Here is a 15117-nt window from a genome sequence, read left to right as displayed (position 1 = left end):
AAAATGGAAAACAAACAAAGAAGGTGGGTAAATACACCTTCTTATCTTGGCAATACTCAAGTAATTCTTGGCATTTGTCTAGTATGAGGCAGTGCGGCCATTGGGTAAAACCACAATATGTATTGTTTGTAGAAATTTGGCAGTGTCCCTTGCAATCGGTGGTGCATTTCTATCAATTCAATCTCCTGGCAGGGAGCAGTGGGAAAGACATTTCCTACAACTGATAGAGGTTTAATTTAAAGGGAATATGTCAGCAGGTTTTTACTATGTAATCTGAGAGCAGCACGATGTAAGGGCTGAGACCCTGATTCCAGCGATGTGTACTGAACTGAAAGGTGTACCAAATGCAGGAGCGGACACAGAATTAAGATGTGCTTTGTGGAAGAACAGTATACGGGTCCTTTTTCAGTCCAAAAGTGCATCATACTACTTTGAGCAGTAGTTGTTGAATTGTATTCATTAATGCATCTAGGTATATATGCATCGCTATCTCCTGACTACTACATAGACTTTGTTCTGCACATTTACAGTATCTCCCAAAAGTTAGTGCACCCCTCACATTTGTGAAATTATTTTATTATATCTTTTCGTGGGACTACACCAAAGATGTGACACTTTGATACAATGTAAAGTAGTCAGTGTGCAGCTTGTATAACAGTGTCCATCTGGTGTGCCCTCTAAATAACTCAACACAGTCATTAATGTCTAAACCGCTGGCAACAGAAGTGAGTACATCCCTAAGTGAAAATAGCCAAATTGTGCCAAAAGTGTCAATATTTTATGTTGCCACCATTATTTTCAGCCACGGACTTAACTCTCTTAAACATGGAGTTCACTAGAGGTTTCACAGGCTGCTACTGGAATCCTCTTCCACTCCTCCATGACAACTTCACGGAGCTGGTGGATGCAAGAGACCTTGTGTTCCTCCACCTTCCATTTGAGGATGCCACACAGATGCTCAATAGGGTTTATTTCAGGAGACATTTCTTTAGCAAGGCAGTGGTGGTCTTGGAGGTGTTTCAGGTTGTTATGTTGGAATACTGCCCTGCGGCCCAGTTTCCAAAGGGCGAGGAACATGCCCTGCTTCAGTATACCATAGTACATGTTGGCATTCATGGTTCTCTCAATAAACTGTAGCTCCCGCAGCAGGCAGCACTCATGCAGCCATAACCATGACACTCCCTCCACCATGCTTGACGGCAGTCTTTGTACTCCTCACCTGGCTACCACCACACACGCTAGACTCCATCGTTGCCAAATAAGTTTATCTTGGTCTTATCAGACCACAGGACATAGTTCCAGTAATCTATGTCCTTAAGGCCCCGTTACATTTAGCGATGCACCAGCGATCCCGACAACGATACAATCCAGTCAGGATCGCTGGTGCATGGCTAAATGGTCACTAGTGAGCTTCCACACAGGCAGATCTCACCAGCGATGCAGCAGCAGTCGTTACTTACCTTTCAGACGGCAGCTCTGCTGACGTCTTCCGCCCGTGTCCATGTGCCGCTCGTCGGCGCCAGCAGGAAGCCGGCGATGAGAAAATAAACCATCCCGTTCTCGCGCGATCATCGATATCCAGCGGGGAGCCGGGAAACAGGTACGTGTCACACAAAGCGAGGTGGCTAGCGATATCGCTGTTGCGTCAAAAAAATCGGTGACGCTTTAGCGAGATCGCTAGCGATCTCGCTATGTGTGAAGGGGGCTTAGTTATCATCAGCAAACTGCAGGATTTCTTGTGCATCACCAGAAACTGCAAGTAATTGTCAGATGAGGTCATCTAAGTTTAGGTCATTCAATGACATCACAGGGGAATACTTGGAAAATAAAGACAATTTTTTTTTTTAGACATACATTCAAATTACAAGTGATGATGTAGACAATCTCTACTTAGAAACTGAAAAAGAAATAGGTGCCAAGACACACATGCTCAGAGGCTTGCTGGGAATGAGAAGGGGGTACAACATTCCGCATAACTCAGAATCAAAACAAGTAGGAATAAAGAAAGTGCTGAGATTCATGATTCACCAATGGGCCAAATTACTGATCAAACATGGAGAATTTTCTTTACTAGATTTTCTTAATGGGATTTCAGGGACTATGATATCGATAACCTATTCTTAGTTGAAATCAAACCCCCACCAATCTGAAATTAATTGCCGATCCTTAAAGGGAAACTGTCACCCTCTGGGACGTATACAGACGCATACAGGTAATAGAAATGCTACACTAGTCCGATCTGTCTGCCTCATATTAACAGACTTGTTGTGAAGAAATATTACATTCTGTAATGATTTCTTCCAGGCACCGCACGCCCCAGAGATCCCTGTCCTGTCTTCATTATACATACCACCCTCCAATCCGCGTCAGTTACGGCTCCGGAATCCCGCACCTGCACTCCCTCAGAACTAGATACCTCATCCTCCCTTCTGCGGGCATGGCCATCAGTGATCTTCTGCGGAGGCGAGTCACTGTGACTTTCGGAGTGCGCTCCGATAATATGCTCTCCCCACTTCCTCCTAGCCCATCATCACTAGACACCATGGGTACATAGTGATGACTGTGCATGGAGGAAGTGTGGAGAGCACCTTATCGGCGCGCACATCGGAAGTCACTGGAGCGGAAGTCTCCGCCACCTGCGCAGAAGACCCCTGAATGTAGTGCCCATAGAAGGGAGGATGAGGGATGTATTCCTGAGGGAGTGCAGGGCGCAGGATTCTGGGGCCGTAATTGACGCTGATGGGACGGGGGTAGTATTACAATGAAGACAGGAGGCAGAGATTTCTTTCAGGCACTGCACGCCCCGAAGTCCGGAAGAAATCATTAGAATACCGACAGAATATAACATTTCTCAGCAACGACACCATTAATATGAGCATACAGGTAGGACTAGTGTAACATTTCTATCACCTGTATGCCCATATTAATAGGTTACATATGGGCACTTTCCAGGGGTGACAGATTCCCTTTAACCGAATTGATAATTACATAAATTTATATATTCACAAGTTGTACATTTTTTTTTAAAGATGTAAAGATTTGTAGATGTACATTGCAAAAATATTGAACCCAGTGAGAGCCTCCTGCATCCTGGCTTATGTGCCTACGTAACCCTGTACTTTTAGTAACTTTACAAATATAATTACCCTGTTCAAAGACTTCTACTTTGTACTCCCCTAATCCTCTGCTGAAAATGCTGGCTTTTAATTCTTGTGTACTTGGCTGCTGCCTTTCCTCAGTCCCAAATATGATGTGACAAAGAGTCTTTATATGAAACGGTGTCAATTACTTTCCAACTTCTCTGAAAGACCCACCTAGGCTGAATGCTCTCTTTTACACAGCGTCGTGCTGACATTAGTGTGTCCACAACGGGGTATTTCACTGCCTGAGAGCAGATGACGGATGTATAAAAATCCAATTACAGCAGCATTCAGCAGTCCATGTAGGAGTTCTATGATTACAACTTGTCTCCAGATTTCTATTTATTACAGTAATTGTGAGGTGGTCCCCAAACTGGGTTCATGGCCTCTAGGGTTGCGGAACCATTCATGTCAGTCATCCAGATCACATGGTGCATGAACTAATTAAACATTTCCACATTCACTGCAGGGTCCACATTTTGGTAACGCTTTTGTGCTGTGATACTTTGAGGCATTACCATAAAGAGAGCCCTGTAGAGAATCCATGACTATCCATGAGTCCACGTCAATACTCTGTGGCAATCAGACCAGTCAGTGTGAACTTCCTCAGACAGTCCTGGAATGCTGGCACCTTGGGCTTCTCTTGTGATTACTAGGCCCACGTGTCAAAGAGATGTTCACAATGAATTAAAGAAGTTTTCTCAGGTCTGGCTGACAAAGTAATTAAGAGGTATACTCATCTCCAAGATCCTATATGTAGTAGGTGTAATAATAATAATAATAATAATAATAAAAAAGCCAAGCAGCATTGTGTGCTGACCATAGGCAGCGCTGGCTTCTTGGCTTTTTTTGTTTTATAATAATAATATTAGCAAATACCTCTAATTAGAAATGTAGTATAGTTCTTCTGATAACCTATGTTGCTTAAACCATATGCAGGGCATTGCAGTAGCTTAGGTATCCATGGATACGACCACTCATACAGTGACAGTTTCTAGTGACCATGGATACCTAAGCTTCTGCAATGCCCTGCTCATGGGGTAAATGACATATGTTATCAGAAGAACTATACTATTTTCTAATCAATGTTATTTGCTAATATTATAATTATTATTACTACACCTACTACATGTTAGGAGATCTGAATACACCTTTAGGCCGGGGTCAGACTTGCGTGAAACTCGCACGAGTCTCACATGTCAATACCCGGGACTACCGCCGGCACCAGGATAGCAATACATGCAGCCGCACGTCCCGGTCCTGAGTGCCAGCGGCAGTGTCGGGCGAGTTTCATGCAAGTCTGACCACGGCCTTAAAGGAAATATCCAGGACTTTGTAGAAAAAAAAAATGTGCCTAAGCGCAAACAGACAAGTAGTTGCTACCTAACTGCATGTTGTTCTTTCGCCGCCACAGACCCGCTCCTGCCTGCTATTCAGCTACTTTTACTGATGTCACTTCGAAAGAGCAGGGCGGTCTGCTGTTAAGGGGGCGGGCCTGTCGACGTCGTTCTGATTTACAGTCAGCTTCCGGCAGCTGCCTAACTTGGGGCACCAGCTGTCAATCAGCATGGTAGTCACACCCAGTCGGCAGCGCAGGCCAGGAAAGAAGCCTACCTGTTAGTGCTTAGGCACATTCTTTTTAGAGAGCTATATAAATATATGTTATATACAGAACCCTGGATATCCCCTTTAAGTGAACGTTGCTCTGGGTAAGTGAAAATCTGATTGCTCATCTCTATTATCATGCCATCATGTGAAAACTTAGGCATGATGTTCTATTTATACTGCATAATTTAATAGTTTTTCTTTTTTTGTGCAGAATATGATGGTGGTGGGGACATCCTCGTATAATCTGATGTCGCTTAATAGCGCGGAATTATTCCTCAATCCACAAACACTATTTTGGCACACTGGCCTAATGATTTGTGGAAAATCAGCATTACCCAATATGCTGCAGTCTATTACACTATGTATTTTTGCCATTCATATAGTATTTATGCAATGGTGGGTCATCCACACTAACATGAACCTTCCTAAGATCTTATATATTGGCATTACCCTACTTTTCCAGGAAACAAGTTGGATGATCAGAAAGCAGATATGTAAATGTCATGGAATTCCTTAATAGGCTGACCTACACATGAATGTCTACATTCCGGTAAAGTAGTAGGAATACAATAAACTAATTCAAGTTGAGTCACCAGCCATCACGTACACAATATGTGAAGTCCAAGAAATGCTCAGTCTGGAGCCGCAGAGAACGGAGGCGCTGGATATTCCCGTTCAGGGACGGCGGCTGCTGCGGACTGTATAACATACGTCTACATTTTAAAGATATTGGGCCTAATTTATCAAAACTGCCTAAGGCTTTATTCCCTCGTCCGTGTGTCACAGTCCGAGCGTGGACCCGTGGAGGGCATCCTGACCCCAAATCAGCAAGCTCAAAGATGTATATGAGGCTGCCAAGTTCAAGTCTGGAGACCGGTTACCGGTCTATTCATCACGGACCATGCCGAGACCATGCCACACAGATGTGTGTATCCATCCAAAGAGGAAAAAAAAGTCTGTGGCTATAACAACCAGAGTTCAGCTTTCATTTTCGGATTAGTATATAACATATGGCGAGGAGACCATGTCATGGACTTTGCGGGGATCCTGTCCCACTGACCTACACTTGGATAGGACAACACAATGATTTACGGCACATTTGGAGGCATAGTAAATACAAATTACTATAGAAATTATCTCATAACGTCAGCGCATAAGGATATTTATACAAACTGCATATATAGCAACTTCCCAATACACGCGGAGTACGGGCTACTGTAGATGGCAACCTGTATTCTCCTGAAGGTCAATGGTGATCTTCCGCGTCAATCATTTATAAACTGACCATGACCAAAAAAGTGAGGTTTAACGGTGATAATCTAATAATTATTTTATTGTGAATCATGAATGTTATTTCTTATAAAGGAGACATACAAGTGTCATAGCATGGGCCCCCCTGCTCTGACCACTGTATGGCCCGGACCCTGCCGGTTAGCATTGTGAGGAGCCAGATAACCCCACTCATAGGACTTTTACAACAACTGCATGCTTATCAAACCATTTCAGATTGTACTTTTTAACAAAGATCTTTAGTTTTTCAGCCTTTAGCAAGCAGGTCAGCCTATACAACAACTTCAGCTATGCTGTCAGATGACTGCCCACTAAACAAACAATACTTTCTAGGAGATCTGTAAATTCCACCTTGAAAGTCCAAATGTTACATCTCTGCAGGCAGAGAAATGATATCATTCCTGTTCCCCATGGATTCAATGTAAATGAGGAAAAAGAACAAAGAAGACAAAACAATGGGCCAGTCATAAGCTGAGCTACCTAAACTGCACTTGGTCTACTAGGACACTGCTGACCACTTACATAAGGTCATTACACACTATAGATGGCCAAACACATTAGAAGGTGACTGTCAACCAAATCCATTAACCAACTAATGCATATAGGGATGTCCCATCTCAAAATTCCTGTTTTCAACAAGCCTGGTACTACGTTCTCTGCCTAAGGAAACATGCACACTTGGCCGATGTCGGGTGCATAACCAGTAGGATGTTCTAAACCAACAGCAAATCAGTGGTTTAATAATTCTGATGGGGTTGTACCCAATAGGTGATACATTGCATATTGCTAGGGGTCTGCTTCTGTTGAAATAACAGCAGTTCTGAGTTCCCCACTTGAATGGAGACGGGTAATTCAAAATCTTAAGGACAGAACACATTCTATTAGGCCAGGATCACACATGCGAGAAACTCGGACGAGTCTCGCATCTTAATACCCGGCACTGCCGCCGGCACTGTGGAGTGGAGCGTGTGGCTGCATAGAAATACATACAGTCGCACGCTCCACTCCCGAGTGCCAGCAGCAGTGCCGGGTATTAATATGCGAGACTCGTCCGAGTTTCTCGCATGTGTGATCCCGGCCTAACTGTGATTCTAGGCCTTAGTACTTAAGGTTAGAGCTCAGTAACAGACCCATATGGGAAATAAAGTGACTGTGCAATATTGTACTCAAAGGACCCATGTGATTTAGTCTGCACAAAAAAGTGAACCTCCAAGTGGAGAGTGAAAAAAGTGTAAATAACGCAGACTAAAATAACACCCAAGTCATACGTCCATATAGGCAGCAGCCCATGGAAGAAGCCCACGCGAAACGCGCGTCAGGGTGGAGTGTGCAACACCACAGAGCAGTAATGGGTAAGAGCATTATGAACATATCTGTAGGTTCTGCCAAACATAATGTGAAGCTCCTACAAGACTTACAAACTTGCCAATGGAATTTTTCTCTTATCACACCTTCCACTGGCAGATCTCCTGTGTCTACAGATTATAAATTCTTAATTTGTCTACTGTTCTTTGTTTAGGTTCATGTAAGAAATTTCTACCCCACTAAGCTGGCCACAAAAGAATGGGACTGCACAAACAGCTGGGCCGACTGCACTGCTACATCATTTCCGTAACTCCTATATATTTGTATTGGAAATATGGACAGAGTGTAGCAGAGCAGCCGACTTATCTGTGCCCATCCTACTGTGGCCAGTGGAGAAAATTAGATATTACCATGAATTGTCTCCAATGAATGTCTGAGATATGAATGCCCAATAAAATGACCATACATATTAATTTGGTTCTAAAGTGTACGGGCAGTTTACAGTCTGCAATGACCACCTGCCACTTCACCACCATCGGAGCAACCCCCAACATACTGTCTCCTTCCCTATTACCCTGTTGACTGTAAGCCCACAGGGCCCTCTCCTTTCTGTACCACTCTGTTATTGTTATCGTGTTCATTGTAATTTATAATTGTATGAAACCCCTCCTCATATACAGCACCATAGAATCAATGGTGCTCTAAAAATAATAAAATAATAATAGACTAAATTCAGCCTTTAGCTGAGAGATTTGGCTTGGAACGTCAACCTTCTTGAGATCTTATCATGGGATTACCCTACTTTTACAGGAAGCAAGTCGGATGATCAGAAAGTAGAATTTGTACATGTCATGGAATTCCTTAATATCTCGACCTACACATGAATGTCTACATTCGGGTAAAGTGGAAGGAATACAGTAAAGTAAACCAAAGCTGAGTCACCAGCCTTCATGTACATAATATGACAGGCCCCTATTACACATTGACTATGCGAGTGCTGAAGATAACCAAGTTCCGTACTCAGCTACCTCTGGCATTCAAGCAGAAGAATAGGGACCTTATTCCTGTGATTGCTGTGGATCTCAATGACCCATAACGGAAGATCGATCCTGAGTGTAGGTGATAAGTTGTAATTTTTCATCAGGATGGTCTTTGAAGGCCCATCTAGGAACAAGCGTCATAGTTGTTTGCACTACATGGTCCATGAACTTGGCCACAATGAGCATTTTAATGGGTTATGGTCTCAGAGTAGAAGATTTTAAGAGGTCCATTGACAAGTAGTGCCGCATACCAACATCCTCATCTAGACATATCTTATGGAAATGGTCTGCAGAATTTATGGACTCAAACTCAACTACACCTGGAAATCACCAAAGAAATCGAGCAAATGATAAAACAGTGATTTCTCAATGATAGCCATTTTGTCAAGAAGCACACACAAGAAAATTTCTTAATCTCTAAACTTGTCTAAACACGCGTCTAGTGTACCGATCGCCGTCTTCCGCCCCTCCAATCCTCTTCTCACTTATGTCACTGAAATTTTGACTCCATGGATCACACAGGGGTTTATGCGGGGACCAGAAGTCGCTTACGTCACAATATCAGGCTATGGAGCCATGTTCTTACACTCCATAGGCTTACATTGTAAAAACGACTTCCGATTCACACATAACAGTCTATGTGATATACCGTGAGTGAGAAGAGGTGCTTGACACTAGGAGTTTGATTAGCGACTAGGATCAAAAATGGACATGTCTCTTTTTTTTTGCGGATTGAGTGTCTGGAAAAAAAAAAAAAACACACAAAAAATGGAGACGTGTGAACAGCCCTATAGACTATAACAGATAGGTCTTCTTGCCGTGAAAAACACAAATAGAAGATGAATGAAAATATCAGATGTGAGAAACAAGCCTAAGGCCGGATTAACACATCCCTATTTCCAAAGCACTGACCTGTAGGGGGTCAGCGCATCCTAATGAGTACGTGTTCTAAAAAGGAAAAAAAACAGATGGAACTTGTAGGAGCAAATAAGACATTTGATTTAAAAGGGGCCTGAGGTCAGATTCACACATCCAGTTTCCAATGCACGACCTGAACTTACATCCTTTCATGTGTATATGAGGCTTTAAGTTCAGGTTTGGGAAGTCCACGGTGAGTCTCGGCACTGCAGCGAGTATAGGACCCTAAAGTACGTCTCTATGACCCTGCTTTTACAGAAGACTACAGTAATGAAGGTCCACAAAATATTTGCAAATAATGAATTACCGTAACTTTTTCCATGTTACCCTCTCTGTACCCTTCAAACTTTTTCTTCTGTGTTAAATGATCTACAGTAGACATAATTCGTCCATTGTATTTTATCACTATGTATGTTTTTATGGCCGGACATGCAAGTTCCAGCAGAGATGATCACCCAGCTTTCTGAGAAGCCTGAATGGCAAATCCAATGAATTAGGTGATACATGGGACAAGTGATGTATATCATATATATGGTGATCACCCAGCTTTCCAAGAAACCTGAATGAATGGCAAATCATTTCATTTAGGTGATGTGATGTAGCATTTATAATATATACATACATACACACATATATATATATATATATATACATACACACACACACACACATATATATATATATATATATATATAGTGGTCACCCAACTGACATAACCTTAGAGGAATACAAGATCAAAATATTTACAGCAGAAAAAGCTCTTAAAAATAATCAACTTCTGCTGCAGAACATCTTAAAAGACCTAACCTGTCAATCACTACTTGGCAGCCTACTTTGAGATTTAAAGACCCAGTCCTCCTGAGCAGGGGAGTGAGTGACACAGCCTCTGTGTACCAAGAGAAGAAGCCCCAGCCATGGATCGTGCAGGCAGCTCCCACTCAGGAGGAGCTGTGCATCCAGAACCAGAGCTGGCAAAGTTTCCTACCGGTTGGGACATGCTGGCAGGAGCTGGGCTGATGGGACTTCTGCAGAGGAAGCAGCCAGGAGCGGAGCCTCAGGAGGACAGTGGCTCCAGCAGCGGAGCAAGGAGGTATAAAAGGAGAGGGAGACACGTAGCAAAGTCCCTGGACCAACCTTTCCCCTCCTCCCTCCCCGCCCCTGGTTAACCATTGAGGGGCAGGCTGACTGGAGGCATTGACCAGGGCAGCAGCAGGCACCAGGCTGGGTGGAGCTGGCCTTCTGGGGCCTCCTCCTGACTCTGCCTTCCTCCTCTGCAGCCTGACAATGAGAGGGACTCCTACAAGTCACTGTGCATAAAGTTCACTCTCCTGCTATGAGGAGGATGAGCCCCAGTGAGGGGAACAGGGTTCACCCCTCTGCCTGCTCTTTAGCCTCCTCCCCAGGCTCATCAGGCGCACTATCAGCTGCAGGACACAAGGCTTTATCTACACACATGTCAAGGGAACAGCACCTGACAGCACAAGCCTTATGTAACAGCTAGAGAAAAGGAATTCTAAGGAAAAGTAGCAACAAAGTGGAGAGAAGCTTCCGCATGTCCTTTCACCAGGGACAGTACAGGTGGAGGACATCGTCTCTAAACGCCACTAGACACCTGTTCAGGGAATAGATACCTGTAGGTAAAGGTGCCCGAGCCACTCTCCGCAGCTCTGTAATATATAGGGTAAGACAAAGACGACGGGGGCACCACTGTCAATAAACCCGAGATCAGCTCTAATGTATAGGGTAAGACAAAGAGAACAGAGGGCATCACAGTCAATAAACCCGAGATCAGCTCTAATGTATAAGGTAAGACAAAGAGAACGGAGGGCACCACTGTCAATAAACCCGAGATCAGCTCTAATGTATAGGGTAAGACAAAGAGAACAGAGGGCATCACAGTCAATAAACCCGGGATCAGCTCTAATGTATAGGGTAAGACAAAGAGAACGGAGGGCACCACTGTCAATAAACCCGGGATCAGCTCTAATGTATAGGGTAAGACAAAGAGAACAGAGGGCACCACAGTCAATAAACCCGGGATCAGCTCTAATGTATAGGGTAAGACAAAGAGAACAGAGGGCACCACAGTCAATAAACCCGAGATCAGCTCTAATGTATAGGGTAAGACAAAGAGAACGGAGGGCACCACTGTCAATAAACCCGGGATCAGCTCTAAGATATAGGGTAAGACAAAGAGAACGGAGGGCACCACTGTCAATATACCCGAGATCAGCTCTAATGTATAAGGTAAGACAAAGAGAACGGAGGGAACCACTGTCAATAAAACCGGGATCAGCTCTAATGTATAGGGTAAGACAAAGAGAACGGAGGGCACCACTGTCAATAAACCCGGGATCAGCTCTAATGTATAGGGTAAGACAAAGAGAACGGAGGGCACCACTGTCAATATACCCGAGATCAGCTCTAATGTATAAGGTAAGACAAAGAGAACGGAGGGAACCACAGTCAATAAACCCGGGATCAGCTCTAATGTATAGGGTAAGACAAAGAGAACGGAGGGCACCACTGTCAATAAACCCGGGATCAGCTCTAATGTATAGGGTAAGACAAAGAGAACGGAGGGCACCACTGTCAATATACCCGAGATCAGCTCTAATGTATAGGGTAAGACAAAGAGAACGGAGGGAACCACAGTCAATAAACCCGGGATCAGCTCTAATGTATAGGGTAAGACAAAGAGAACGGAGGGCACCACTGTCAATAAACCCGGGATCAGCTCTAATGTATAGGGTAAGACAAAGAGAACGGAGGGCATCACTGTCAATATACCCGAGATCAGCTCTAATGTATAGGGTAAGACAAAGAGAACAGAGGGCACCACAGTCAATAAACCCGAGATCAGCTCTAATGTATAAGGTAAGACAAAGAGAACGGAGGGAACCACTGTCAATAAACCCGGGATCAGCTCTAATGTATAGGGTAAGACAAAGAGAATGGAGGGCACCACTGTCAATATACCCGAGATCAGCTCTAAGATATAGGGTAAGACAAAGAGAACGGAGGGCACCACTGTCAATATACCCGAGATCAGCTCTAAGATATAGGGTAAGACAAAGAGAACGGAGGGAACCACTGTCAATAAACCCGAGATCAGCTCTAATGTATAGGGTAAGACAAAGAGAACGGAGGGCACCACTGTCAATAAACCCGGGATCAGCTCTAAGATATAGGGTAAGACAAAGAGAACGGAGGGCACCACTGTCAATATACCCGAGATCAGCTCTAATGTATAGGGTAAGACAAAGAGAACGGAGGGCACCACTGTCAATAAACCCGGGATCAGCTCTAATGTATAGGGTAAGACAAAGAGAACAGAGGGCACCACAGTCAATAAACCCGAGATCAGCTCTAATGTATAGGGTAAGACAAAGAGAACGGAGGGCACCACTGTCAATAAACCCGGGATCAGCTCTAAGATATAGGGTAAGACAAAGAGAACGGAGGGCACCACTGTCAATATACCCGAGATCAGCTCTAATGTATAAGGTAAGACAAAGAGAACGGAGGGAACCACTGTCAATAAAACCGGGATCAGCTCTAATGTATAGGGTAAGACAAAGAGAACGGAGGGCACCACTGTCAATAAACCCGGGATCAGCTCTAATGTATAGGGTAAGACAAAGAGAACGGAGGGCACCACTGTCAATATACCCGAGATCAGCTCTAATGTATAAGGTAAGACAAAGAGAACGGAGGGAACCACAGTCAATAAACCCGGGATCAGCTCTAATGTATAGGGTAAGACAAAGAGAACGGAGGGCACCACTGTCAATAAACCCGGGATCAGCTCTAATGTATAGGGTAAGACAAAGAGAACGGAGGGCACCACTGTCAATATACCCGAGATCAGCTCTAATGTATAGGGTAAGACAAAGAGAACGGAGGGAACCACAGTCAATAAACCCGGGATCAGCTCTAATGTATAGGGTAAGACAAAGAGAACGGAGGGCACCACTGTCAATAAACCCGGGATCAGCTCTAATGTATAGGGTAAGACAAAGAGAACGGAGGGCATCACTGTCAATATACCCGAGATCAGCTCTAATGTATAGGGTAAGACAAAGAGAACAGAGGGCACCACAGTCAATAAACCCGAGATCAGCTCTAATGTATAAGGTAAGACAAAGAGAACGGAGGGAACCACTGTCAATAAACCCGGGATCAGCTCTAATGTATAGGGTAAGACAAAGAGAACGGAGGGCACCACTGTCAATATACCCGAGATCAGCTCTAAGATATAGGGTAAGACAAAGAGAACGGAGGGCACCACTGTCAATATACCCGAGATCAGCTCTAAGATATAGGGTAAGACAAAGAGAACGGAGGGAACCACTGTCAATAAACCCGAGATCAGCTCTAATGTATAGGGTAAGACAAAGAGAACGGAGGGCACCACTGTCAATAAACCCGGGATCAGCTCTAAGATATAGGGTAAGACAAAGAGAACGGAGGGCACCACTGTCAATATACCCGAGATCAGCTCTAATGTATAAGGTAAGACAAAGAGAACGGAGGGAACCACAGTCAATAAACCCGGGATCAGCTCTAATGTATAGGGTAAGACAAAGAGAACGGAGGGAACCACTGTCAATAAACCCGGGATCAGCTCTAATGTATAGGGTAAGACAAAGAGAACGGAGGGCACCACTGTCAATATACCCGAGATCAGCTCTAAGATATAGGGTAAGACAAAGAGAACAGAGGGCACCACAGTCAATAAACCCGAGATCAGCTCTAATGTATAAGGTAAGACAAAGAGAACGGAGGGCACCACTGTCAATAAACCCGGGATCAGCTCTAATATATAGGGTAAGACAAAGAGAACGGAGGGCACCACTGTCAATAAACCCGGGATCAGCTCTAATATATAGGGTAAGACAAAGAGAACGGAGGGCACCACTGTCAATAAACCCGGGATCAGCTCTAATATATAGGGTAAGACAAAGAGAACGGAGGGCACCACTGTCAATAAACCCGGGATCAGCTCTAATATATAGGGTAAGACAAAGAGAACGGAGGGCACCACTGTCAATAAACCCGAGATCAGCTCTAAGATATAGGGTAAGACAAAGAGAACGGAGGGCACCACTGTCAATATACCCGGGATCAGCTCTGTAATATATAGGGTAAGACAAAGAGAACAGAGGGCACCACTGTCAATAAACCCGGGATCAGCGCTAATATATAGGGTAAAACAAAGAGAACGGAGGGCACCACAGTCAATAAACCCGAGATCAGCTCTAATGTATAGGGTAAGACAAAGAGAACGGAGGGCACCACTGTCAATAAACCCGGAATCAGCTCTAAGATATAGGGTAAGACAAAGAGAACGGAGGGCACCACTGTCAATATACCCGGGATCAGCTCTGTAATATATAGGGTAAGACAAAGAGAACGGAGGGCACCACTGTCAATATACCCGGGATCAGCTCTAATGTATAGGGTAAGACAAAGAGAACAGAGGGCACCACTGTCAATAAACGCGGGATCAGCTCTAATATATATATAATATACCATGTTTATAAAAGCAAAAGAAAGTAAATGGGGTGTGTGCAGCTAATGCTTCAAGGAAGTCTCAAAAAGGGAGAACTTAGCCAGTGCAAAAAATGGGCAGACCAAGGTGCAAAAACAATTAACAATACATAAGCATAATATGTTTAATATAGCTGTAAACAATGCAAGACAATAGTTACAATGTGAAGGTGCTCCAGGGACGCAAACAGGGCATTTGAATCTCATATTGAGTGTTCTGCCCATTGATGTACAGCAAGTTAATTCATAGTGTAGTACCAGTT

General features: G+C 44.0%; 1 protein-coding gene across 2 annotated transcripts in view; it reads right to left on the bottom strand.

Moving 5' to 3' along the window:
* Positions 1-10443, bottom strand: part of PAPSS2 (3'-phosphoadenosine 5'-phosphosulfate synthase 2) — a 77339-nt gene extending 66896 nt beyond the window's left edge. For both annotated transcript variants that reach the window (XM_073548197.1, XM_073548198.1), the window contains exon 1: positions 10287-10443. In XM_073548197.1, coding sequence (XP_073404298.1) covers positions 10287-10298 — 12 coding nt within the window. In that variant the 5' untranslated portion in view covers positions 10299-10443. The remainder of the gene's footprint in view (positions 1-10286) is intronic.
* Positions 10444-15117: the final 4674 nt, after the last annotated feature.

This window comes from Dendrobates tinctorius, unplaced genomic scaffold (assembly GCF_039654945.1).
Source record: "Dendrobates tinctorius isolate UK_male_01 unplaced genomic scaffold, ASM3965494v1 ptg000156l, whole genome shotgun sequence".
NCBI lineage: Eukaryota > Metazoa > Chordata > Amphibia > Anura > Dendrobatidae > Dendrobates > Dendrobates tinctorius.
Note: the sequence above shows the minus strand (reverse complement) of the source record. Positions and strands in the feature narration are given on the sequence as shown.